Genomic DNA, 24,174 nt, shown 5'->3' with positions numbered 1-24,174 from the left:
ATATGTGGAATCTAAAATATGACACCAATGAACTTATCTGTGAAACAGAAACAGGCACACAGACATGGAGAACAGACTTGTGCTGCCAAGGGGGAGGTGGAGGAGGGATGAATTGGGAGTTTGGGATCAGCAGATGCAAACTATTACATGTGGAATGGATAAACAACAAGGTCCTACTGTATAGCACAGGGAACTATATTCAATATCCTGTGATAAACCATAATGGAAAAGAATATGAATAAGAATGTATATATATGACATCTTCTTTATCCATTCATCCATTGATGGGCACTTAGGTTGTTTCCATGTCTTGGCTATTGCGAACAATGATGCAATAAACATGGGAGTGCAGGTATCTTATTGATATCCTGTTTTCGTTTCATTTGGGTATATATCCAGAAGTAGAATTGTTGGATCATATGGTAAATCTATTTTTAATTTTCTGAAGAACTTTCATATTGTTTTCCATAGTGGTTGCAACAACAGTGTACAAGGGGTTCCCTTTTCTCCACATCCTCGCCAACATTTGTTATCTCTTTTCTTCTTGATGATGGCCATTCTAACAGGTGTGAGGTGATAGCTCATTATAGTTTCAATCTGCATTTCCCTGATGATTAGCAATGTTGAGTATCTTTTCATGTACCTGTTGGCCATTTGGACGACTTAGACAATATTTTATCTAAAATTATTTGGTGATAGTTTTCACCATCAAACAATAAATTCATTTCCAGGTAGATTTTTAAAGTAGTTTTAAGGCTCCTATAGAGACCACGTCTCAAAAATGCCATTTATTTCTTTATCCTGTAAATATCCCACAGATAAAGAGTACCTAGCCTTCCATACCTGGGCGTTTTTCAGCACTCCAACACTGAGACTGTTTTTTTTCATTTTTAAGCTACCATAATTCTTTGCTCACGCTGTGCCAAGCACTATGCCAAGAGCTTTAGATAGCTTATCTCATTTTCATCTAGCAATCCTGTGAGCTAGGTATTATTATTCCTATTTTTCAGAAGAGGAAACTAAGACTCCGAAAAGTTAAGGAACTTGACTGATGGCACAGAGCTAAAGAATGGAAAAGCCGGAATTCAAATCCAGGTCTCCCAACGTCTGCTTCCCCTCTGTGCTTTTGACCTTCCTGGGAAGCATTTCCCTTGTTCTTCAAGTTCAGTTGGAGTAGCCTGTAATTTTGTTCATGTACCTCACTTTACAGTAAATATTAGACTGGTAAAGTAATCCTGCAGTGATTATGATGACGATAATTCTTCTTTTTCTTCTCTCTTTCTCCCTCTCACTTTAAACAAAATATTTTTATTTGAGTTACCTAACATTGGCATATATTTATAAATTCAAATTCTTGTACAATGTTTTATAGATATCTTTACCACATTTAGTGTTTACTGTTTTTTTTGCTTGGAGAATTAATCTTACTTTTTTTGTCAAACATATTGCTTTAGCTTTTTAGGTTATATAATAAAGCAGAAGTCCACAGACTCATAATAATTTAGATGGGGAAGAGGCCCTCAGAGATCTGTTCATCCAACCCCATCATTATATGGGCAAGTGAGGCCAGCCAGTGGTTGTGGGTCCCTTGGTTGAGTCAGAGCCTCAGTTATTCCCTTAAAACTGGAGGTAATTATACTACTTCTAAAAAGTTGTCCCAAAAGTTTACAAATCAAGAAGTGATATCTAAATGGATGCTTTAAATTTTATTTAAAAGAATAAAAGACTCATACCAAATGGCAGCTGGTTTTGCTCTGAACATTTTCAGGAGTATCCCTGAGACACGCTGCTACCACCAGACTGTGGCAACTTGACAGGACTGCTCAGAGCAAGGCAGCCTCTTGAACTGGGTTCTGCCTGGGTTCTAATCAGAAGAGGGATGCTTGACGGCAGATTGGCCTCTGGGTGTTCAAAAGACCTTTTGGTTCCTTGCTCATATTTCTGTCAGTCCTTCTCTGCCTTTCTCCAATATACAAGGGAAAATCAGGAGAAGGGGACCAGAATGTCTGGGAGGACAAATGAAAAAGCACCAGAACAGAGTAGGCTGGCAGTTTGTTTGAGTTGAGTCTGCTTTCAGTGCCACACATAGAGGCCCATCAGTGACGTGTGGACAAGTGACAGCTGTGGTACTTCAAAAAAAGCAATCCTTTACTTGCATTCCAAGCTCCTATTTGGGGAGAACAAATTTCAAATAGTACTTCCTAAGAGAAGTTGGTAAATATTTGGTCATTAACTAGAGACCAATGTCTCCCTCAAATTTTAATGAATAAAAAATTTAACCCCCCTCCTTTCTAATTCCTTGCTTATATACCACTGATTATGTTAATGTAGGCTTTAGGATGAGTTACTCTTGGCTGAGCTTCCTGCCTTCATGTTTATAACTGCATTCTCTAAACGAAAAGCATCCATTTTGTTCTGGCATAGACACTAGGATAAGCATGGTTTCATATGTTAAATAAATTATATTTAATAATGAGGCTCTTTTTGTTTTGCACGGACTAAGACACACAATGAAGACAATCAATGAAAACCAGAAGGTCTGTTGCTACAATTAAGAACATTAAAAAAAAAAAAAAAAGAACATCAAGACCAGGCAGCAACCGATAAAGGAGGTCAAGCTGCACATACGTGGATGAAGCCAATTTCTCGGAATATGCAACTTCTAAGAAACAGGAGGATTTGCCTTATGATGGGGACTTCTCCCAAATTCAGCTGTACAATGATTACAATTTTACCTCAAAATATGACATCCTTGATGTCTCAAATCAAATGAATTTAACAGAAGATGACCTTCAAGAAAAGACCACACACAGAGAGACTTGCAGAAAGGCAGATATGGCCATGATTTTGGATAAAACAACTGAAAATGCTGTCAGCAAAAAATATGATAAAGAGAATCAAAGCACCATAAATCTTCATATTCCATCTAACCAAGGAAACCCTTCAAAGTCAAACATTTCTGATATTTTACTCCATCATCTTTGCAAAGAGGAATTCTCAAAAGGTCAAGGCATTAATTGTGAAACTCTCCCAGAGATCTCTAATGCTGACAGTTTTGACGGAGCTATTATTAAAAATATTATTTTGCAGCATGTTAAGAATTCTTGGCCGACAGAACAAACCTCAGAACTCACTGACCAACTCAACTCCAAAAGCGATGATGAAAACAGCAGTAAGCCCAGTTGTTTTCCAACAATGACAGAAGAAAACACCTCTGATTTAGAAGATCCAGTCGCTGCTGGAGAAAGCAGCCATCAGGAAAATTCGAATTTTCTAACTAAAATCAAGAGTCCAGGTGATAAAGAAAAAAGTTGCCAAGGGCAGACACCCCAGAAACAGCAGGCTGAAAAAGCAAGTTCAGGCAACAGGTTCAAATACGGCCAAGGTCAAGTTCATTACTGGTTCTCTGATTCCTCTAAGGTTGCTCCTAAAAATAACATAATTGACAAACCACTTACAACTGATAAACAAGCCAGCTTTTCTCCTAAATTGAGAGATAAGTCAGCTATTGTGCAAGATATTTCAGAAAGCATGTCTAGATCAAACGATGTTGAAAAACAAGAGCAGAAATGGAAAATTGAAACGTCACAACAGACAGAGGTAAGCGAAAGCCGTCTCCAGCAAACATATAAGCAGGGCCGCTGCTCATCTATATCAGTGTGGGTCTTTGGAGGGTGCACAGAACTGAGCTGTAGGTCTGAGGTTCTGGGTTCTAGTTCTGGCCCAATACCTTGACCTCTCAGAAGCTCAGTGGGTCTTCTCCTGAGAAGAATCAGGGGCTGAACTAACAACAACACATAATAGAATAAAATCCAAGTTCTTCAACCTGGAATTTGCATTTCCCCGTTTTTTATGTCATCCTACCCTTCTAAACTAAACTCCCCTCTCCCACCCCAGAAGTCATCCTTAGGTACCTGGCTGGCCGTGCCCTCTCCGAGATCCTTCCTTAACGTGGAACATCCCACCTCTGCTTACCAAAGACCTGCTCATTTTCATAGCCTCCTTCAATTCCCCACTGGCCACAGGACTTTTCAGAACCCCCTAGTCACAGTCTTTCCCATCCTTGTTTGTTTAGTATTCTGTCAGAGCATTTATCTCAGCCTGCTTTGGATCCTAACAATTTGGAAACATCTGTTCCTTCCACTAGATTTGAAGACCCTGGAGGCAGCCACCTCGTCTTCATCTTTCCTTTGCCCAAGTTCCCCCAGAGGCCTAGCCTTCTGTTTGCACATATTATGTCCTTGGTTATGAATGCTCAGTTGGACTGAATTAAGATCTTTAATAATACGCTTCAAGATTGTTACATTGAGGGCTTCCCTGGTGGCTCAGTGGTTGAGAATCCGCCTGCCGATGCAGGGGACACGGGTTCGTGCCCCGGTCCAGGAGGATCCCACATGCCGTGGAGCGGCTGGGCCTGTGAGCTATGGCCGCTGAGCCTGCGCGTCCGTAGTCTGTGCTCCGCAGCGGGAGAGGCCACAACAGTGAGAGGCCCACATACGGGGGCGGCGGGGCGGGGGGAGATTGTTACATTGGTAACCATTTAGTACAAAATTTTGCTCCCCACCTTCCCAACATGCTGAGGCTCAGGATCTCATTGATTGTTTGAGGTTCAATAGTTAGGTAAGTTCACAATAATGATCAAAGAAAACACTGTAGTTCTCTGGCACTTTGCCAGGACTGTATGATCTTTCCTTTAAGCATTCTATGAAGGGCCCCCTGACTGAACGTTCTCTGCCTATTTCCATTTCCACTTCTTTATGCTTCAGCTGACTTCTCTTTCCACTGAACGTTCTGGGGAGTTTGAGCAGAAGCCCCCACCCCTCACACACACACACACACGCATACCAGGAACCAGCAGCCCACCTGGCCTCAACTGGGATGCTTCTCTCAGTCATGGAGAAATCTGCACCCCTGTGACACTGGGAAGTCTCCACGCTCCTCATTCTGCTTGCAGGAGAACGCCCCTCGGTGGGCACAGTTCTCAGTGCCCTGTGGTTAGTAGGGGCAGGATGAATATCAAGTTCATCTGTCTCTGGCAATCAGAGTCTGAAGTCGAGTGTCTGATTTTCTCTCGTCCTGTCAATTCAGGTTGGAGAACTGGACTCTATAGGTTCCACAGCCACCATACAATTGAGATATTCATAATAACCACAGTCTAGTTTGACCACTACAGTAGCTCTCCGGCACTAGCGTGTTTGTGAGCTGTGTGTGTTGGGGACAATGGGAAGACCCTCAAGGTGAATCACTCCGGAATTGGAATTCTTATCCAGTTAGCCTGTGGTGAGTAGAAAAGGGCTGTGTGAGCAATCACTATCTTGACACATTTTGGAACTTAATGCTTACTGTTATTATTCTCTGGAGCGTGGCTACCATGTGTCTGAGTGTTAGTGAGAGCACCAGCAACAGAGCCAGTGACGAGACCAACGGTCCTTTGTAGGACCTATGGTCCAGCTGTAGGAGAAATATGTGAGTGTTCCCCGTAATAGTATCAAACATGATAGTAGTCACAGCTAACATGAACGCTTACCATATGCCAGATACTATGGTAACATTTAATTCTCATTGCAACACTATGAGGTAGGTTCTATTACTATCCCCATTTTACTGTTGTGGAATTTGAGGTTTACAGTGATGAAGTAATTGCTCTGGGTCACCTGGCAGGTAAGTGTCAGCGTGGAATTCAACCTTGGCATCAGGGCCCCAGCTCTTGACACAACTGGGTGGCCTCCACGATGACCAGAACACATCGAGTCATCCTGAGTAATGGCGTCATGATCACTATCAACAGTCATGTTTTCTTATCCTTTAAATGCGCAGATGGAGCCCACAGTACATATCCACCAAGAACATCTTGCAGGTACTAGCATTTTAAAAAATATTTGTTTATTTATTTATTTATTTATTTAATCTTTGGCTGTGTTGGGCCTTCATTGCTGTGCGCGGGCTTTCTCTAGTTGTGGGGAGTGGAGGCTACTCTTTGCTGTGGTGCACAGGCTTCTCATTGTGATGGCTTTTCTTGCTGCGGAGCATGGGCTCTAGGTGCACAGGCTTCAGTAGTTGCAGCACGTGGGCTCAATAGTTGCAGCTTGCAGGCTCTAGAGCGCAGGCTCAGTAGTTGTGGCGCACAGGCTTAGTTGCTCCAAGGCATGTGGGATCCTCCAGGACCAGGGAGCCAACCCATGTTCCCTGCACTGGCAGGCAGATTCTTAACCACTGGTCCACCAGGGCAGTCCTAGTACCAGCATTTTTAAACCTCTTTGATTTAGGTATACATTTTGAAGAAAAAAATTTTTTTTAATAGTGATTGGTAGTGATTGCCACAGACTTCTGTTTTCTGTACTTAATAAAACTGCAGTGCAGCTGAGATGAATGGTAACCAAAACTTATTCTTTCTTACATAGGAATAGAATCTGAGACAAGTCTCTCTAAGATGCCATTGACTTCTCAGAAAGACCCTTCCTCAAGTTCTTCTTACACATTTCACAAGATACCCCAAGGGAAACAGATGTGTCAGAAGTTAAAAGAACAGACTGATCAACTGAAGACTAAAGTAATACTTTTAAAGCTTATTATGAAAAATAGAAATAACCAAATTCAAATGTAAGACACTATGCCCTTAATGAAATATTGCATTTTTTCACTGCAGGTACAAGAATTTTCCAAAAGCATAGCACAGGATTCTCCCTGTCATTTGCAAGATAGGAGGCTGGTAATACATTTTATCAAGTTTTAAAAATCTTTTTAGGGAATTTGACATGGGAAAATACAAATGACTTTATAGTATCAGGTTTTCTCTACATTGGTGGGAATAGAAATGCTCTGGTAAGGAATGCTTTGCTGAAGATTAAACTATCTTTGTGTCACAGGTACTAAAAGAGCTTAGAGCTTTCTATTTCTATATGTATTTAGCCCTTTCTCCTTCTCAGGGGATCTGTTACATATGGCTGTTTTTCCTCAGCAGTCATCCCATAATAAATATGAGACCATGGTAAGTTCAAGTGAATAATATGTCAGCTGTGGTAAAGGGCCAGCACATCCAGATTTGATGGGTCCTGGGGGATACAGGCTATAAAAATTACCAGTATCCGGCAACTCAATATATAAAACTTTGAAAACTTAAAATTAATCTTGAAGACATGCTTTTCAGATCAAAATCTTTGACTTTCACATCCTTGCTTGTTGCATTTAATCAAATCATTAATTTATGTTGTAACCATAGCCCTGTTCAACAGCGTCAGGGTCATGGGAAGTGGGGGTGAAGCATGGCAGTGGGGCAAAAAGCTGAGACTACTAGAACCAGGGATGTGTGAAGTTGAAGATGTAGTTTAGGCCATTGGGTCAACAGCAGTACAGGTGGCCAGAAGTCCTGACATAAAGGGCACGAGCAAAGCTCAGGGCAGTCTGTGCTTCAGAAACCAAACAGTATAGACAAAAACTAGGAGGGGGCAAATGTTGAGACACAGTTCATTATTCTTTCACCATAGTAATTAAACAACTCATACATTCATTCGACAGCATTTGTGGGGTACTTCCTATGACTCAGACTCTGTGTCAGGCATTAGGAATTTGGAGATGAAGAAACATTTCTTTTTCAAGCGACTTATCTCCTAGGAGCAACAGACCAGTAAATAAACAAGTAACATGCAGCTTGGGAAAGCTTACATATGATACTAACGGCAGCACTGAAGAGGCTCACCCTTGCCAGTGAGAGGGTACTTTAGAAGGCTCCCTGGGGCTTCCCTGGTGGCGCAGTGGTTGAGAATCTGCCTGCCAATGCAGGGGACACGGGTTCGAGCCCTGGTCCGGGAAGATCCCACATGCCGCGGAGCAACTAAGCCCGTGCGCCACAACTACTGAGCCTGAGCGTCTGGAGCCTGTGCTCCGCAACAAGAGAGGCCGCGATAGTGAGAGGCCCACGCACCGCAATGAAGAGTGGCCCCCGCTCGCCGCAACTAGAGAAAGCCCGCACGCAGCAATGAAGACCCAACACAGCCAAAAATAAATAAATAAATAAATTCAGCTTTAAAAAAGAAGGCTCCCTGGAAGGAACTTCTGAGCTGGGCATTGTAGGAAGAATATGGCAGAGTACAGGTGCAGTGGCACAGGGACAAGAAATTGCTGAGAGTGAGAGGAACTGTATGGCAGTGTAATTGACCAGAGGGAGCTCAGGGGGAAGGGAGGAGACTGGAGAGGTAGATAAGGACTACATCTTGAAAAGCCTTTACAGCATGCTAAGGAGCTTAGATTAATTTCATCCTGAGGTGGGTGATGGGGCAACACTGGAGGATTCAAAGCTGAGAAACAGCAAGCACCATGGGGACAAGGCTGTAGGGACAGAGATCGGCTAGAAAGCCATAATCCAGGTAACAAGTTATATGAAGTCCTAAACCAAGGCTGGCAGTGAGGATGGAGAGGGCATAAATCCAATAGTTTAAGGAAGTGGCGGCAGATTGAGCCAGGTAAATAAGAGAGAAGGCTTGGATGCATTCCAGATTTCTAGCTTGGGCAACCAAGGTCAGGAATAAAAGTGGAGGATCCAATTCAGAATGGGTGTGCCAGGTAGGCAGGAGGCAAGATGTCACATTCAGTTTGGGACATTTTGAGGTACCCATAAGACATCCAATTGGAGAGGTCCAGTAGGCAATTAGAGCAATGGATCTGAACCTCAGAGGAGTTGTTTGGGTCAGAAATGTAAATTTGGGTATAGTTTTATGTCGAAGCTGTGGGGTATAGGCGATTGCTCAGGCAAACACGCAGAGTAAGCAGTGAAGAAATCCAAGGATAGGATCATGGGAAGCAGAACCAGGGGCAGGTAAAAGAAGAGGGGTCCACAAAGGAGATCGATGAGGAGAGACTCAAATGGTCGAGGCAGACCTGGAAGGGGCAGAGCTATAGAAGCCAAGAGAAAAGAGGGTTTTGAGAAAGAGGGAGTGGGCTACACCATCAAATCTTCAAGTAAGGAAGGTAAGCAAGATGTGCATTGGATTTGGCAACTGAGAGGTCACGAGGGAGCTTGGCAACCCTGATTTCAATGAAGTGGTGGATCTGCGGAAGCCAGATTGCAGGAGTTAAGGAGTGAATGATAAAGGAGATCTCCTAAAACCCAGGCTTTCAGAAACTGGGAGAACATAAAGTTTTAAAAGGCCAAGCAAAGCAGAGGAAACTGGTTCAAGGCATTAGCCTTCTTGAGGCCTCGATTCAGGAAGTTTCTTCCTGTGTTAGAGGGTATGTGGGGATTCGTGTCGGGACTGAGAGAAGAGGAGAGGGTGACCCCTTACAATGTCAGCCTTGGTCTGAGAGTTCCGGGCCCATCTGGTTCAGTGAAGGGAGGCCAGACAGGGCTAAAACCAACTTTCTCAGGGTGAGCAGCACACGGAGAAAGCATTTGGATTTTGGAGCAAACATCCTGGTTCTATGTGTTGATTGTACAAGCTTAGACATGGAGCATGTCTTCCTATCTTTGTTAAGAGAGTTAAATGAGGTACATTTATGGCAAGAAAACTATGCCCTATCTTCTTCTGAACACAATTAAAATTCCAAGATCCCAAATTATAATTCATAATTGGCTTTCTTCACTTTTCTCTTTCCTTTGAATTCCTTCTCATGGCTTTAACCACCATTTTCATGCTACCAGCTCCTAAATTACTAGTCCTCACTTCTCATCTGGAACTCCAAATGTTTGTGTTGATCTTCCTTTGGATCTCCCACTCTCACCAAAAATTCTACCTTGTCCAAGAGGCATGGGAGACTATTGATATAGAGAAAGATGGAGGGTGGATCTGGGGTGGGGAGAAATGGAAAACATCTACCACACTTGCCATTTTTTTTATACCCGTATAGCCGGTATGCTTCTAAACTTGTTTGTTTATTTTAATAGTAAGAACTAATAACAATGAAGATGAGAGCTACCATCTATTGAAGGTGTACTATGTTCCTGGCACTAAGCATTATCTCATTTAATTTTTACAATATGAGGTGAGGGCTATTATTATCTCAAATCAGAAAACTGAAACTTAAGAGTTCAAGGTGACTAAAATCATACAATTAGTAGGTGACAGTCTGAACTTGAACCCTGGTGTGTCCGATTCTATAATCCCATGATGCAGTATTCTTGCCCTTGGCAATATGTCTCCAATTCATCCTTTCCTCTCCATTTTCACAGATACTGCCTGATCCAAGCCCTCTTGAGTTCTTTAAGCCTGACTTAAATCTCACTTCTTCCATTGAGCCATAGCAAAGTATTCCAACCCACAGTCTGTTTTCCCAACTGGAATAAAATCCCTGAGACCAGGGACTGTGCCTGATACAGCTTTTGTGTCTCTCACACTTTTGGCCCAGGACCAAACATGGACAGTGCTCAGGGAATGTTTAGTGACTGGGGCTGCAGGGCTGCAGCCCCTGTGCATTGAGATAAGACCCTGATCTGTACAGTTTAAACTTTCATCTGCATGAGGCTACATCTGGAAGACCCATATGAAGCTTTTGACTAAACTTCCTGATGTTCCTTCCCCATTTCATCCTCAAAGTGCCATAGATTCAATCCCAGGTCCTCTAACTTCAGTTCTTTTCTAAGATCTATGTGACTTCTGACATACTTTCTAGAGCCCCAATTTCCTCCTCTATAAAACTGGGATAATAAATCTACTTTGCCACATTTACAAAATTGATGCGTAGATTAAATAAGATAATGAATGGAAAAGTGCTCTATGAGCTAAAAAATATTCTGCAAATATGTAGGATTATGAACGTCCTATTGACAAAAATTTAAACACCTCTGAGTGGGTTCTAGGAGAGAAATCAGAAGTGACCATATTTTTCAGCTATGTGCTATGAGGTGTCGTAAATGCTGAGATGGGTCTTGGATTGCCTATATTTTAGATGTCAGACTCTGAAACAAAACAATTGCCAGGAGAAGGATGATGGCTTTGTTTTGACACTACTGTGGGGTACATCCTCATTGTGTTTTGGGGAAAAACAACTATACACACAGGCTTACCTGTGAATGATTCCAGTGACTTCACTGCTACAGGTCCTCGAGAAACTTAAGGTGAGGCTTAAACTGTGTAAGGTGGAAGGGTCAGAAGTAATCTCCTTCAGGTGGGATTCTGATGTGGCTGATGGCTTAGTGCTTGGAGAGCCATTGGTCTTGGGTCAGCAAAAACTGTGCCACCATTGAATAAGTGTCACCCCATGCAACAAGCAATACAGAATTCCTGCTATGTGTAAGGTCCTGTGCAGGGCACTGACCCAGATAGAGTGCCCCAAATGAACAATGGTCTCCTGGAGGAGAGACATTGTGCCACCACGTTGCATTTTGTTGGATGTCATTATAATTGGGTCTGAGACTCAGAAGAGTACAAGAAACCCTAGAAAGGCTCATGTGTTAACCCCAGAGGACCCTCTCCTCTCCAAGCTCCTCCTGTCCTGTCCTCTCCTTCATCCCACTCCTGCCTTTATTTCCCCTGCCTGGTTCTTCTTTTCTGTCCCTCTTTTTTCCTCATGCACAGACAATTCCAAAGAGACAGCAGGCAGGAATGAATCATTGTTATGTTGGTTAGTGTTGAGGTAAGAGACCCACAAATCCTGATAAAGGCAAAATGTTAAATCTTGAAGTCAGGGCTTCCCTGGTGGCGCAGTGGTTGAGAGTCCGCCTGCCGATGCACGGGACACGGGTTTGTGCCCGGGTCCGGGAGGATCCCATGTGCCGCGGAGCGGCTGGGCCCGTGAGCCATGGCCGCTGAGCCTGCGCTGTGCTCCGCTACGGGAGAGGCCACAACAGTGAAAGGCCCGCGTACCGCAAAAAAAAAAAACAAAAACAAAACAAACAAACAAAAAGCTTGAAGTCAAATGATTTCTGAATTAATTCACTTTAGAAGCTTGGGTGCACAATCATATTGAATGAAGATTCCAGCTGGCCATTCTGATGGCACCATGCCCCTCTCTTTCCAAGCTAAATAATTTTAAGATGTAGTCCAGGACTCAAGGCTAGGATTGTTTCCATAAAATTTCCTGGGATGAATTTAAAGAACCCATTTAGTAGGCTTAATATTTGTAAGTTCAGCTCTTTCTATTATAGCATTTTAACTCAAATTCATTCTTGATGCCAAAGTATTTTAATGGTTTATATTTTGGCACTAGTGTCCTGAGGTATTACTTCTTCAGAATGAATGAAATCTCTGTCTATTGTTATTTCAATACTGAGTAATTAGACAGCAAGGATGAGGTTTTAATATTGATTTTTTCCCCCCAAAGGCTTTTTTTTTCTTGGAAAAAAGGATCTCCACATGCTTTCACTATTTGTTTAAAAACTAATAGAGTAAGGATATTTATTTTCCAAGAAATCCCACTTGTTTTGGCTTAACGACAGGCCTCTGTGTGCATTAAGACCAAAGTTATGCAATGCCTTATTTATATCCTAGTTACACCCACACTGTGTCTGGCCCCAGTATAAATCCAAAGAGTTTCAACTGCAATTATATCCCATATACAGGAGAAGCTTTCAACACTGGGGCAAGGGAAGGACTCAGCATCGCCCAAAACTCACCTCAGAACTGCCTCAGAGCAAGCAAAGTGTGCTCAGCTCCTCTTGTTCTCAAATGGGCAAAATGTGGCAAAGAGCAGAACCCAATCCAACCCTTGAGGTCGTGGTGTGTCGAGAACCTTCTAAATGATGGGTCCAAAGGCTATTGTTGATGGCTTTCTGTAAAGGAAAGAATTCTGCAAATTAATTGGCTAATTGCTTAAGTCAGCTATTGTGCTCTTATTAAAACCTTCTTATTATTGCCTTTGAAAGGTAATATTCAAAAACATTGTTTGGATTTCATGTATCTTGTTTGTCAGAATGTAGTCTGATGGTCATTTGATTCTTTCACACACTAGCACCAGAAGTCAAGGAGTCAAGAAATGGGGTTCTGCCTCCATCAATCCCTCCTCTCTGATACTATCGGCATACGCTCTTGTCTTCTATTTTACAGAAAAGATCACAAATTCCCTCAAAAAATGTCTTTTCTCCACCTCCAGATCTGCATGTTTTCACCTCCTCTTTCTTCCTTCACTCACCTTCCAACCTCTCCAGCCTTGGTCCTTGAGCCTATCTCTTCCCGCTACCTTGAGGCCTTGCTCCATCATTTCACTTCCTTTAAATTTTCAGTCACTCCTTGTCACCTGATGAATTCCCTTCTGCCTGCCAGACTAGAACATATTTTCCTATATTTTATTTATCAGTCTGGTTTTCCATGTTTAGATCTTTGTCCCACCACTCATTGAATAGGGCAGCCTTTCCCCACTGGTGAAAAGCCACTTTTATTACATACAAAACCCCCATGTGTACATGGGATTGGGTCTATCCTCCCCATTGTTCTGTTTCTATTTCTACATTAACCACATAGTTCTAAATTACTATAGGTTAGTGTATATTTTTTTTTAACATCTTTATTGGAATATAATTGTTTTACAATAGTGTGTTAGTTTTCCCTCTACAACAAACTAAATCAGTTATACATACACACATGCTCCCACATCTCCTCCCTCTTGCATCACCCTCTCTCCCACCCTCCCTATCCCACCCCCCCAGGTGGTCACAAAGCACAGAGGTGATCTCCCTGTGCTATGCAGCAGCTTCCCACCAGCTATCTAATTTACATTTGATAGTGTATATATGTCCCTGCCACTCCCCCACTTCGTCACAGCCCACCCCTCCCCCTCCCCATATCCTCAAGTCCATGCTCGAGTAAGTCTGTGTTTTATTCCCGTCCTACCACTAATCTCTTCATGACATTTTTTTCCCTTAGAGTCCATATATATGTGTTAGCATACGGTATTTGTTTTTCTCCTTCTGACTTACTTCACTCTGTATGACAGACTCCAGGTCCATCCACCTCATTATAAATAACTCAGTTTCATTTCTTTTTATGGCTGAGTAATATTCCATTGTATATATGTGCCACATCTTCTTTATCCATTCATCTGTTGATGGACACTTAGGTTGCTTCCATGTCCTGGCTATTGTAAATAGAGCTGCAATGAACATTTTGGTACATGAGTCTTTCTGAATTATGGTTTTCTCAGGGTATATTCCCAGTAGTGGGATTGCTGGGTCGTATGGTAGTTCTATTTGTAGTTTTTTTAAGGAACCTCCATACTGTTCTCCATAGCGGCTGTATCAATTTACATTCCCACCAGCAGTGCAAGAGGGTTCCCTTTTCTCCACACCCTCTCCAGCATTTATTGTTTCTAGAGTTTTTGATGATGGCCAATCTGACCGGTGTGAGATGATATCTCATTGTAGTTTTGATTTGCATTTCTCTAATGATTAATGAGGTTGAGCATTCTTTCATGTGTTTGTTAGCAATCTGTATATCTTCTTTGGAGAAATGTCTATTTAGTTCTTCTGCCCATTTTTGGATTGGGTTGTTTGTTTTTTTGTTATTGAGCTGCATGAGTTGCTTATAAATTTTGGAAATTAATCCTTTGTCAGTTGCTTCATTTGCAAATATTTTCTCCCATTCTGAGGGTTGTCTTTTGGTCTTGTTTATGGTATCCTTTGCTGTGCAAAAGCTTTTAAGTTTCATTAGGTCCCATTTGTTTATTTGTGTTTTTATTTCCATTTCTCTAGGAGATGGGTCAAAAAGGATCTTGCTGTGATTTATGTCGTATAGTGTTCTGCCTATGTTTTCCTCTAAGAGTTTGATAGTGTCTGGCCTTACATTTAGGTCTTTAACCCATTTTGAGTTTATTTTTGTGTGTGGTGTTAGGGATTGTTCTAATTTCATACTTTTACATGTAGCTGTCCAGTTTTCCCAGCACCACTTATTGAAGAGGCTGTCTTTTCTCCACTGTATATCCTTCCCTCCTTTATCAAAGATAAGGTGACCATATGTGTGTGGGTTTATCTCTGGGCTCTCTATCCTGTTCCATTGATCTATATTTCTGTTTTTGTGCCAGTACCATATTGTCTTGATTACTGTAGCCTTGTAGTAGAGTCTGAAGTCAGGGAGCCTAATTCCTCCAGCTTCATTTCTCGTTCTCAAGATTGCTTTGGCTATTCGGGGTCTTTTGTGTTTCCATACAAATTGTGAAATTTTTTGTTCTAGTTCTGTAAAAAATGCCAGTGGTAATTTGATAGGGATTGCATTGAATCGGTAGATTGCTTTGGGTAGTATAGTCATTTTCACTATGTTGATTCTTCCAATCCAAGAACATGGTATATTTCTCCACCTATTTGTATCATCTTTAATTTCTTTCATCAGTGTCTTATAGTTTTCTGCATACAAGTCTTTTGTCTCCTTAGGTAGGTTTATTCCTAGATATTTTATTCTTTTTGTTGCAATGGTAAATGGGAGTGTTTTCTTAATTTCACTCTCAGATTTTTCATCATTAGTGTATAAGAATGCCAGAGATTTCTGTGCATTAATTTTGTATCCTGCAACTTTACCAAATTCATTGATTAGCTCTAGTAGTTTTCTGGTAGCATCCTTAGGATTCTCTATGTATAGTATCATGTCATCTGCAAACAGTGACAGCTTTACTTCTTCTTTTCTGATTTGGATTCCTTTTATTTCTTTTTTTTCTCTGATTGCTGTGGCTAGAACTTCCAAAACTATGTTGAATAAGAGTGGTGAGAGTGGGCAACCTTGTCTTGTTCCTGATCTTAGTGGAAATGGTTTCAGTTTTTCACCATTGAGAATGATGCTAGCTGTGGGTTTGTCATATATGGCCTTTATTATGTTGAGGAAAGTTCCCTGTATGCCTACTTTCTGCAAGGTTTTTATCATAAATGAGTGTTGAATTTTGTCAAAAGCTTTCTCTGCATCTATTGAGATGATCATATGGTTTTTCTCCTTCAGTTTGTTGATATGGTGTATCACATTGATTGATTTGCGTATATTGAAGAATCCTTGCATTCCTGGGATAAACCCCACTTGATCATGGTGTATGATCCTTTTAATGTGCTGTTGGATTCTGTTTGCTAATATTTTGTTGAGGATTTTTGCATCTATGTTCATCAGTGATATTGGCCTGTAGTTTTCTTTCTTTGTGACGTCTTTGTCTGGTTTTGGTATCAGGGTGATGTTGGCCTCATAGAATGAGTTTGGGAGTGTTCCTCCCTCTGCTATCTGTTGGAAGAGTTTGAGAAAGATAGGTGTTAGCTCTTCTCTAAATGTTTGATAGAATTCGCCTGTGAAGCCATCTGGTCCTGGGCTTTTGTTTGCTGGAAGATTTTTAATCACAGTTTCAATTTCAGTGCTTGTGATTGGTCTATTCATATTTTCTATTTCTTCCTGGTTCAGTCTCGGCAGGTTGTGCATTTCTAAGAATTTGTCCATTTCTTCCAGGTTGTCCATTTTATTGGCATACAGTTGCTTGTAGTAATCTCTAATAATCTTTTGTATTTCTGCAGTGTCAGTTGTTATATCTCCTTTTTCATTTCTAATTCTATTGATTTGAGTCTTCTCCCTTTTATTCTTGATGAGTCTGGCTAATGGTTTATCAATTTTATTTATCTTCTCAAAGAACCAGCTTTTAGTTTTATTGATCTTTGCTATTGTTTCCTTCACTTCTTTTTCATTTATTTCTGATCTGATCTTTATGATTTCTTTCCTTCTGCTAAATTTGGGGGTTTTTTGTTCTTCTTTCTCTAATTGCTTTAAGTGCAAAGTTAGGTTGTTTATTCGAGATGTTTCCCGTTTCTTAAGGTATGATTGTATTGCTATAAACTTGCCTCTTAGAACTGCTTTTGCTGTATCCCATAGGTTTTGGGTCGTTGTGTCTCCATTGTCATTTGTTTCTAAGTATTTTTTGATTTCCTCTTTGATTTCTTCAGTGATCACTTCGTTATTAAGTAGTGTATTGTTTAGCCTCCATGTGTTTGTATTTTTTACAGATCTTTTCCTATAATTGATATCTAGTCTCATAGCGTTGTGGTCGGAAAAGATACTTGATACGATTTCAATTTTCTTAAATTTGCCAAGGCTAGATTTGTGACCCAATATATGATCAATCCTGGAGAATGTTCCATGAGCACTTGAGAAAAATGTGTATTCTGTTGTTTTTGGATGGAATGTCCTATAAATATCAATTAAGTCCATCTTGTGTAATGTATCATTTAAAGCTTGTGTTTCCTTATTTATTTTCATTTTGGATGATCTGTCCATTGGTGAAAGTGGGGTGTTAAAGTCCCCCATTATAATTGTGTTACTGTCAATTTCCCCTTTTAAGGCTGTTAGTATTTGCCTTATGTATTGAGGTGCTCCTATGTTGGGTGCATAAATATTTACAATTGTTATATCTTCTTCATGGATCAATCCCTTGATCATTATGTAGTGTCCTTCTTTGTCTCTTGTAATAGTCTTTATTTTAAAGTCTATTTTGTCTGATATGAGAATTGCTACTCCAGCTTTCTTCTGATTTCCATTTGCATGGAATATCTTTTTCCATCCCCTTACTTTCAGTCTGTATGTGTCCCTAGGTCTGAAGTGGGTCTCTTGTAGACAGCATATATATGGGTCTTGTTTTTGTATCCATTCAGCCAGTCTGTGTCTTTTGGTGGGAGCATTTAATCCATTTACATTTAAGGTAATTATCGATATGTATGTTCCTATTACCATTTACTTAATTGTTTCGGGTTGTTCTTGTAGGTCTTTTCCTTCTCTTGTGTTTCTTGCCTAGAGAAGTTCCTTTAGGATTTGTTGTAGAGCTGGTTTGGTGGTGCTGAACTCTCTCAGCTTTTGCTTGTCTGTAAAGGTTTTAATTTCTCCATCAAATCTGAATGAGATCCTTGCTGGGTAGAGTAATCTTGGTTGTAGGTTGTTTTCCTTCATCACTTTAAATATGTCCTGCCACTCCCTTCTGGCTTGTAGAGTTTCTGCTGAAAGATCAGATGTTAATCTTATGGGGATTCCCTTGTGTGTTATTTGTTGTTTTTCCCTTGCTGCTTTTAATATGTTTTCTTTGTATTTAATTTTTGACAGTTTGATTATTATGTGTCTTGGCGTGTTTCTCTTTGGGTTTATCCTGTATGGAACTCTCTGTGCTTCCTGGACTTGATTGACTATTTCCTTTCCTATATTAGGGAAGTTTTCAACTATAATCTCTTCAAATATTTTCTCAGTCCCTTTCTTTTTCTCTTCTTCTTCTGGGACCCCTATAATTCGAATGTTGGTGCGTTTAATGTTGTCCCAGAGGTCTCTGAGACTGTCCTCAGTTCTTTTCATTCTTTTTTCTTTCTTCTGCTCTGCAGTAGTTATTTCCACTATTTTATCTTCCAGGTCACTTATCCGTCCTTCTGCCTCAGTTATTCTGCTATTGATCCCATCTAGAGTATTTTTAATTTCATTTATTGTGTTGCTCATCGTTTCTTGCTTCCTCTTTATTTCTTCTAGGTCCCTGTTAACTGTTTCTTGCAAATTGTCCATTCTATTTCCAAGATTTTGCATCATCTTCACCATCATTATTCTAAATTCTCTTTCAGGTAGATTGGCTATTACCTCTTCATCTGTTAGGTCTGGTGTGTTTTTATCTTGCTCCTTCATCTGTTGTGTGTTTTTCTGTCTTCTCATTTTGCTTATCTTACTGTGTTTGAGGTCTCCTTTTTGCACCCTGCAGGTTTGTAGTTCCTGTTGTTTTTGGTGGCTGTCCCCAGTGGCTAAGGTTGGTTCAGTGGGTTGAGTAGATTCCCTGGTTGGGGGGACTAGTGCCTCTGTTCTGGTGGATGAGGCTGGATCTTGTCTTTCTGGTGGGCAGGTCCTCGTCTGGTGGTGTGTTTGGGGATGTTGGTAACCTTATTATGATTTTAGGCAGCCTCTCTGCTAATGGATGGGGCTGTAGACCTGTCTTGCTCTTTGTTGGGCATAGGGTGTCCAGCACTGTTCTTTGCTGGTCCTTGAGTGAAGCTGGGTCTTGGTGTTGAGATGGAGGTCTCTGGGAGATTTTCGCCGTCTGATATTACGTGGAGCTCGGAGGTCTCTTGTGGACTAGTGTCTTGAGGTTGGTTCTCCCACCTCAGGGACACCGCCCTGGTGCCTGGCTGGGGCGCTAAGAACCTTTAATCCACACGGCTCAAAATAAAAGGTCGAATAAATAGAGAGGAAAGAAAAGGAAGGAAGGAGGGAGGGAGGGAAGGAAGGAAGAAAGGAAGGAAGAAATGAAGGAAGGAAGCAAGAAAGGAAGGAAGGAAGGTGCAGAGGAAGAAAGGGAGGAAGGAAGAGAGGAAGGGAGGAAAGAAGGGGGGAAGGAAGGAAGAAAGGAGGGAAGGAGGGAAGAAAAGAAGGAAGAAAGGAAGAAAGAAAGGGAGAAGACAGAGTAGTATAAAGTATAGTTATTGAAATAAAAAATAATTATTAAGAAGAAAAATTTCCTTTAAAAAAAAAGAAAAAAACAAACAAACAAACAAAAAAAACCAGAAAAATGGGTCGGTCTAACCCTAGGACAAATGGTGCAAGCAAAGCTATACAGACAAAATCTCACACAGCAGCACACACATACACACTCACAAAAAAAAAAAAAAAAAAAAAAACAGAAAAATGGGTCAGTCTAACCCTAGGACAAATGGTGCAAGCAAAGCTATACAGACAAAATCTCACACAGCAGCACACACATACACACTCACAAAAAGAAAAAAAAGGGGGAAATAATAGTATATCTTGCTCCCAAAGTCCACCTCCTCAACTTGGGATGATTCGTTGTCTATTCAGGTTTTCAACAGATGCAGGGCACTTCAAGTTGATTGTGGAGCTTTAATCCGCCGCTTCTGAGGCTGCTGGGAGAGACCTCCCCCTCTCCTCTCTGTTCGCACAGCTCCTGGGGTTCAGCTTTGGACTTGGTCCCGCCTCTGTGTGTAGGTTGTCCGAGGGCGACTGCCCTTCGCTCAGACAGGACGATGTTAAAGGAGCAGTTGATTCGGGGGCTCCAGTTCTCTCAGGCTGGGGGGAGGGAGTGGCACGGGGGCGGGGCGAGTCCGCGGCGGCAGAGGCCGACGTGACGCTGCACAGGCCCAAGGCTCGCCGTGCGTTCTCCCGGGGAAGCTGTCCCTGGATCCCGGGACCCCGGCAGTGGCGGACTGCACGGGCTCCCGGGAGGGCCGGTGTGGAGAGTGACCTGTGCTCACACACAGGCCTCTTGGTGGTGGCAGCAGCAACCTTAGCGTCCGACACCCGTCTCTACTGTCCGTGCCGACAGACGCGGCTCGCGCCCGTTTCTGGAGCTCCTCTACGCGGTGCTCTTAATCCCCTCACCTCACACCCGAGGAAGCAAAGAGGCAAGAAAAAGTCTCTTGTCTCTTCGGCAGCTCCGCGCCCGCTTCTAGGGCTCCTTTAAGTGGCGCACTTAATCCCCTCTCCTCGCGCCCAGGCAGCAAAGAGGGAGGAAAAGGTCTCTTGCCTCTTCGGCAGCTCCAGACTTCTCCCGAACTCCCTCCCGGCCAGCTGTGGCGCACTAGCCCCCTTCAAGCTGTCTTCACTCTGCCAACTCCAGACCTTTCCCTGGGATCCGACTGAAGCCCGAGCCTCAGCTCCCGGCCCCGCCCGCCCCGGCGGGCGAGCAGACAAGCCTCTCGGGCTGGTGAGTGCCGGTCGGCACCGATCCTCTGCGGGAATCTCTCCGCTTTGCCCTCCGCACCCCTGTGGCTGCGCTCTCCTCCGCGGCTCCGGAGCTTCCCCCTCCGGCGCCCGCAGTCTCCGCCCGCGAAGGGGCCTCTAGTGTGTGGGAGTCTTTCCTCCTTCACGGCTCCCTCCCACTGGCGTAGGTCCCGTCCCTATTCTTTTGTCCCTGTTTATTCTTTTTTCTTTTGCCCTACCCAGATATGTGGGGAGTTTCTTGCCTTTTTGGAGGTCTGAGGTCTTCTGCCAGCGTTCGGTGGGTGTTCTATAGGAGAAGTTCCACGTGTAGATGTATTTCTGATGTCTCTGTGAGGAGGAAGGAGATCTCCGCGTCTTACTCTTCCGCCATCTTTAAGCCGTCTCCCCTAGTGTATATTTTTAAATGTTTCTTCTTTTTAAACTTTCTTTAGCTATTCTTGTACACTCTTCTTACTAATAAACTTTATAATCGGCTCAGCAAATTTCTTTTTTTTTTTCTTTCTTTCTTTTTTTTTTGTGGTACGCGTGCGGGCCTCCCACTGCTGTGGCCTCTCCCATTGCTGAGCACAGGCTCTGGACGCACAGGCTCAGCGGCCATGGCTCACGGGCCCAGCCGCTCCGCGGCATGTGGGATCTTCCCGGACCAGGGCACGAACCCGTGTCCTCTGCATTGGCAAGTGGACTCTCAACCACTGCGCCACCAGGGAAGCCTCTCTTTTTTTTTCATTGATAGAGTCACTTTTATTGAGAAATATAGTTTTAGGAACCAAATTTCTTTAATAAAATTCCATTAGAATTTTGTTTAGGATTTTGTTGAATTTACAGATCAATTCAGGAAAAATTAAAATCTTTGCAATGAGTATTCCCATCCCATTCCCATGAAAACATCCCCAGCATGTTTTCTTCATGTAGATTTTACGTTTTGTCAAATTTGTTCTTAGCTATTTTATACTTTTTCTGTGTTTTTTTTAAGAGTCAAGATTATACACATACCTTTAAAAAATATTTATTTATTTGGCTGCATCAGGTCTTAGTTGCAGCACGTGCAATCTTCCTCATGGCATGTGGGATCTTTCACTGTGGTGCATGGGCTCTTTGTAGTGGCATGCGGGCTTCTATCTAGTTGTGGCATGGGCTCTAGAGCGCACAGGCTCAGTAGTTGTGGCATGTGGGCTCTCTAGTTGTGGTGCACGGGCTCCAGAGCGTGGCAGGCTCAGTAGTTGTGGTGCGCAGGCTTAGTTGCCCCACAGCATGTGGGATCTTAGTTCCCAGACCAGGGATTGAACCTGCGTCCCCTGCATTAGAAGGCAGATTCTTGACTACTGGACCACCAGGGAAGTCCCTCTGTGTGTTATTAATAGATGTTTTATCTAATCCATATACAGGAAATAAAGAAAATTGTATGTTTAACTTATACGGGGCTATCTGACACGATCTTGGTCTTATTATTTTGTTGATTTTCAGTTGACTGTCTTAGTTTTTAGGTATGACAATCAGAAACTAATAATAGTTCCCCTCAACTTCACTTTTCCCCTTAAATACTTATACATTATATCTTTTCTTCCCTCCAACTTTTCTATATCACATTTCTTTTTATTGCTTTATTTCATTTGCTAGGTTTTCCCAAAAAACATTGAATAATACTAGTGAAAACAATCATTCTTGTCATGTTCCTAATGTAATTGGGAATTCTTCCAAGTATAATGACTGCTGTAGGTTCAAGTAGATAAGCTTTATCGAGAAAGTTTCCATCTATTCCTAGCTTACTAAAATTAGATATTTTTAAATTTAGGAAAAAGTTTAATCAAATGGGGTTTAGAAATCTATTTAATCTCCTTTATGAATCTAATGAAATATATTAATAAATATCCTAATGTTTATCTACAGAATCAGTTGGGAAAATTTCCCCTTTCTTTTTATGTTCCAGAAGAGTTACTTAAGGTCTTTGGTAAACTCACCCATAATCCCACTTGGATTTGGTGCTTTTTGGGGGACCAAACCATAAAACCCCTAGAACATAACATAGGAGAATATCTAGATGACCTTTGTTATGGTGATGGTTTTTGAGATACAACATCAGAGGCACCATCCATGAAAGAAATAATTGATAAACTAGATTTCATTCAAATTAAAAACTTCTGCTCTGCAAAAGACAATGTAAAGAGAATGAGAAGATGAGACAATTCTCATAAAGGACTGTTATCCAAAATATGCAAAGAACTCTTACAACTCAACAGTAAGAAAAAAACCCAATTAAAAAATGTACTGGGCTTCCCTGATGGCGCAGTGGTTGAGAGTCCGCCTGCCAATGCAGGGGACACGGGCTCGTGCCCCGGTCCGGGAGGATCCCACGTGCCGCGGAGCGGCTGGGCCCATGAGCCATGGCCGCTGAGCCTGTGCGTCCGTAGCCTGTGCTCCGCAGCGGGAGAGGCCACAACAGTGAGAGGCCCACGTACCACCAAAAAAAAAAAAAAAAAAGTACTAAAGATCTTAACAGACACCTCACCAAAAGAAAATATACAGATGGCAAATAAGCATATGAGAAGATGCTCCACATCATATATCATCAGGGACATGGCAAACTGAAACAACAATGAGATACCACTACACACTATTAGAATGACCAAAATCTGGAATGCTAAAAACACCAAATGCTGTTGAGGACGTAGAGCAATAGGAGCTCAGCTTTATTGCTGGTGGGAATGCAAAATGCTACAGCCAGTTTGGAAGATAGTTTGGCAGCTTCTTTCAAAACTAAATATACGCTTACCATATGATCCAGCAATCATGCTTCTTGGTATTTACACAAAGGAGATGAAAACTTATGTCCAAAAACATGCACATGAATATTTCAAGCAGCTATATTCAGAACCATCAAAACTTGGAAGCAACCAATGTGTCTTTCAGTAGATGAACTGCACTAATAAACTGTGGTCTATCCAGACAATGGAATATTATTTGTGCTAAAAAGAAATGAGCTATCAAGTCATGAAAAGACATGGATGAAACTTAAATGCATATTACTAAGAAAGAAGCCAATCTGAAAAGGCTACATGTTGCATGATTCCAATTATGTGACATTCTGTAAAAGGCAAAACTGGCAAAAACAAAAAGATCAGTGGTTGCTAGGGGTTAGGGTAGGGGGGAGACGGTTGAATAAGTAGAGTACAGAGAATTTTTAGGGCAGTGAAAATACTCTGTATGGTATCATAAAGGTGGATACATGTCATTATACATTTGTTCAAACCTATAGAATGTACAATACTAAGAGTAAATCCCAATGTAAACTATAGACTTTGGGTGATTATGATGTGTCAATATAGGTTCATTAGTTATAACAAATGTACCACTCTGGTGGGGATGTTGATAATGGGGGAGGTTATATATGTGTGGAGGCAGAGGGTATATGGGAAATCTCTGTATCTTCCTGTCAGTTTTGCTGAGAAGCTAAAATTTCTCTTAAAAATATATTAAAAAATTATACCACTCACATTCTCTGATCACTGGAAATTAATAATAAAAAGATAGTAAAAATCCAATCAGAAAATTTTAACACTCATCTAAATAATTCTTGTGTTAAATAGGAAATAAAAATGGATGT

General features: G+C 41.8%; 1 protein-coding gene across 1 annotated transcript in view; it reads left to right on the top strand.

The window, feature by feature from the left end:
• Window positions 1–24,174, top strand: part of AKNAD1 (AKNA domain containing 1) — a 52,923-nt gene that overhangs the window by 6,419 nt on the left and 22,330 nt on the right. Inside the window, exons 2-6 of the mRNA XM_067025512.1 lie at window positions 2,610–3,600; window positions 5,818–5,857; window positions 6,402–6,550; window positions 6,647–6,709; window positions 11,030–11,097. Of these exons, the coding sequence (XP_066881613.1) occupies window positions 2,610–3,600; window positions 5,818–5,857; window positions 6,402–6,550; window positions 6,647–6,709; window positions 11,030–11,097 (1,311 nt within the window). The remainder of the gene's footprint in view (window positions 1–2,609; window positions 3,601–5,817; window positions 5,858–6,401; window positions 6,551–6,646; window positions 6,710–11,029; window positions 11,098–24,174) is intronic.

The sequence above is a fragment of the Kogia breviceps genome, chromosome 1 (assembly GCF_026419965.1).
Source record: "Kogia breviceps isolate mKogBre1 chromosome 1, mKogBre1 haplotype 1, whole genome shotgun sequence".
NCBI classification, from domain to species: Eukaryota; Metazoa; Chordata; class Mammalia; order Artiodactyla; family Physeteridae; genus Kogia; species Kogia breviceps.
Note: the sequence above shows the minus strand (reverse complement) of the source record. Positions and strands in the feature narration are given on the sequence as shown.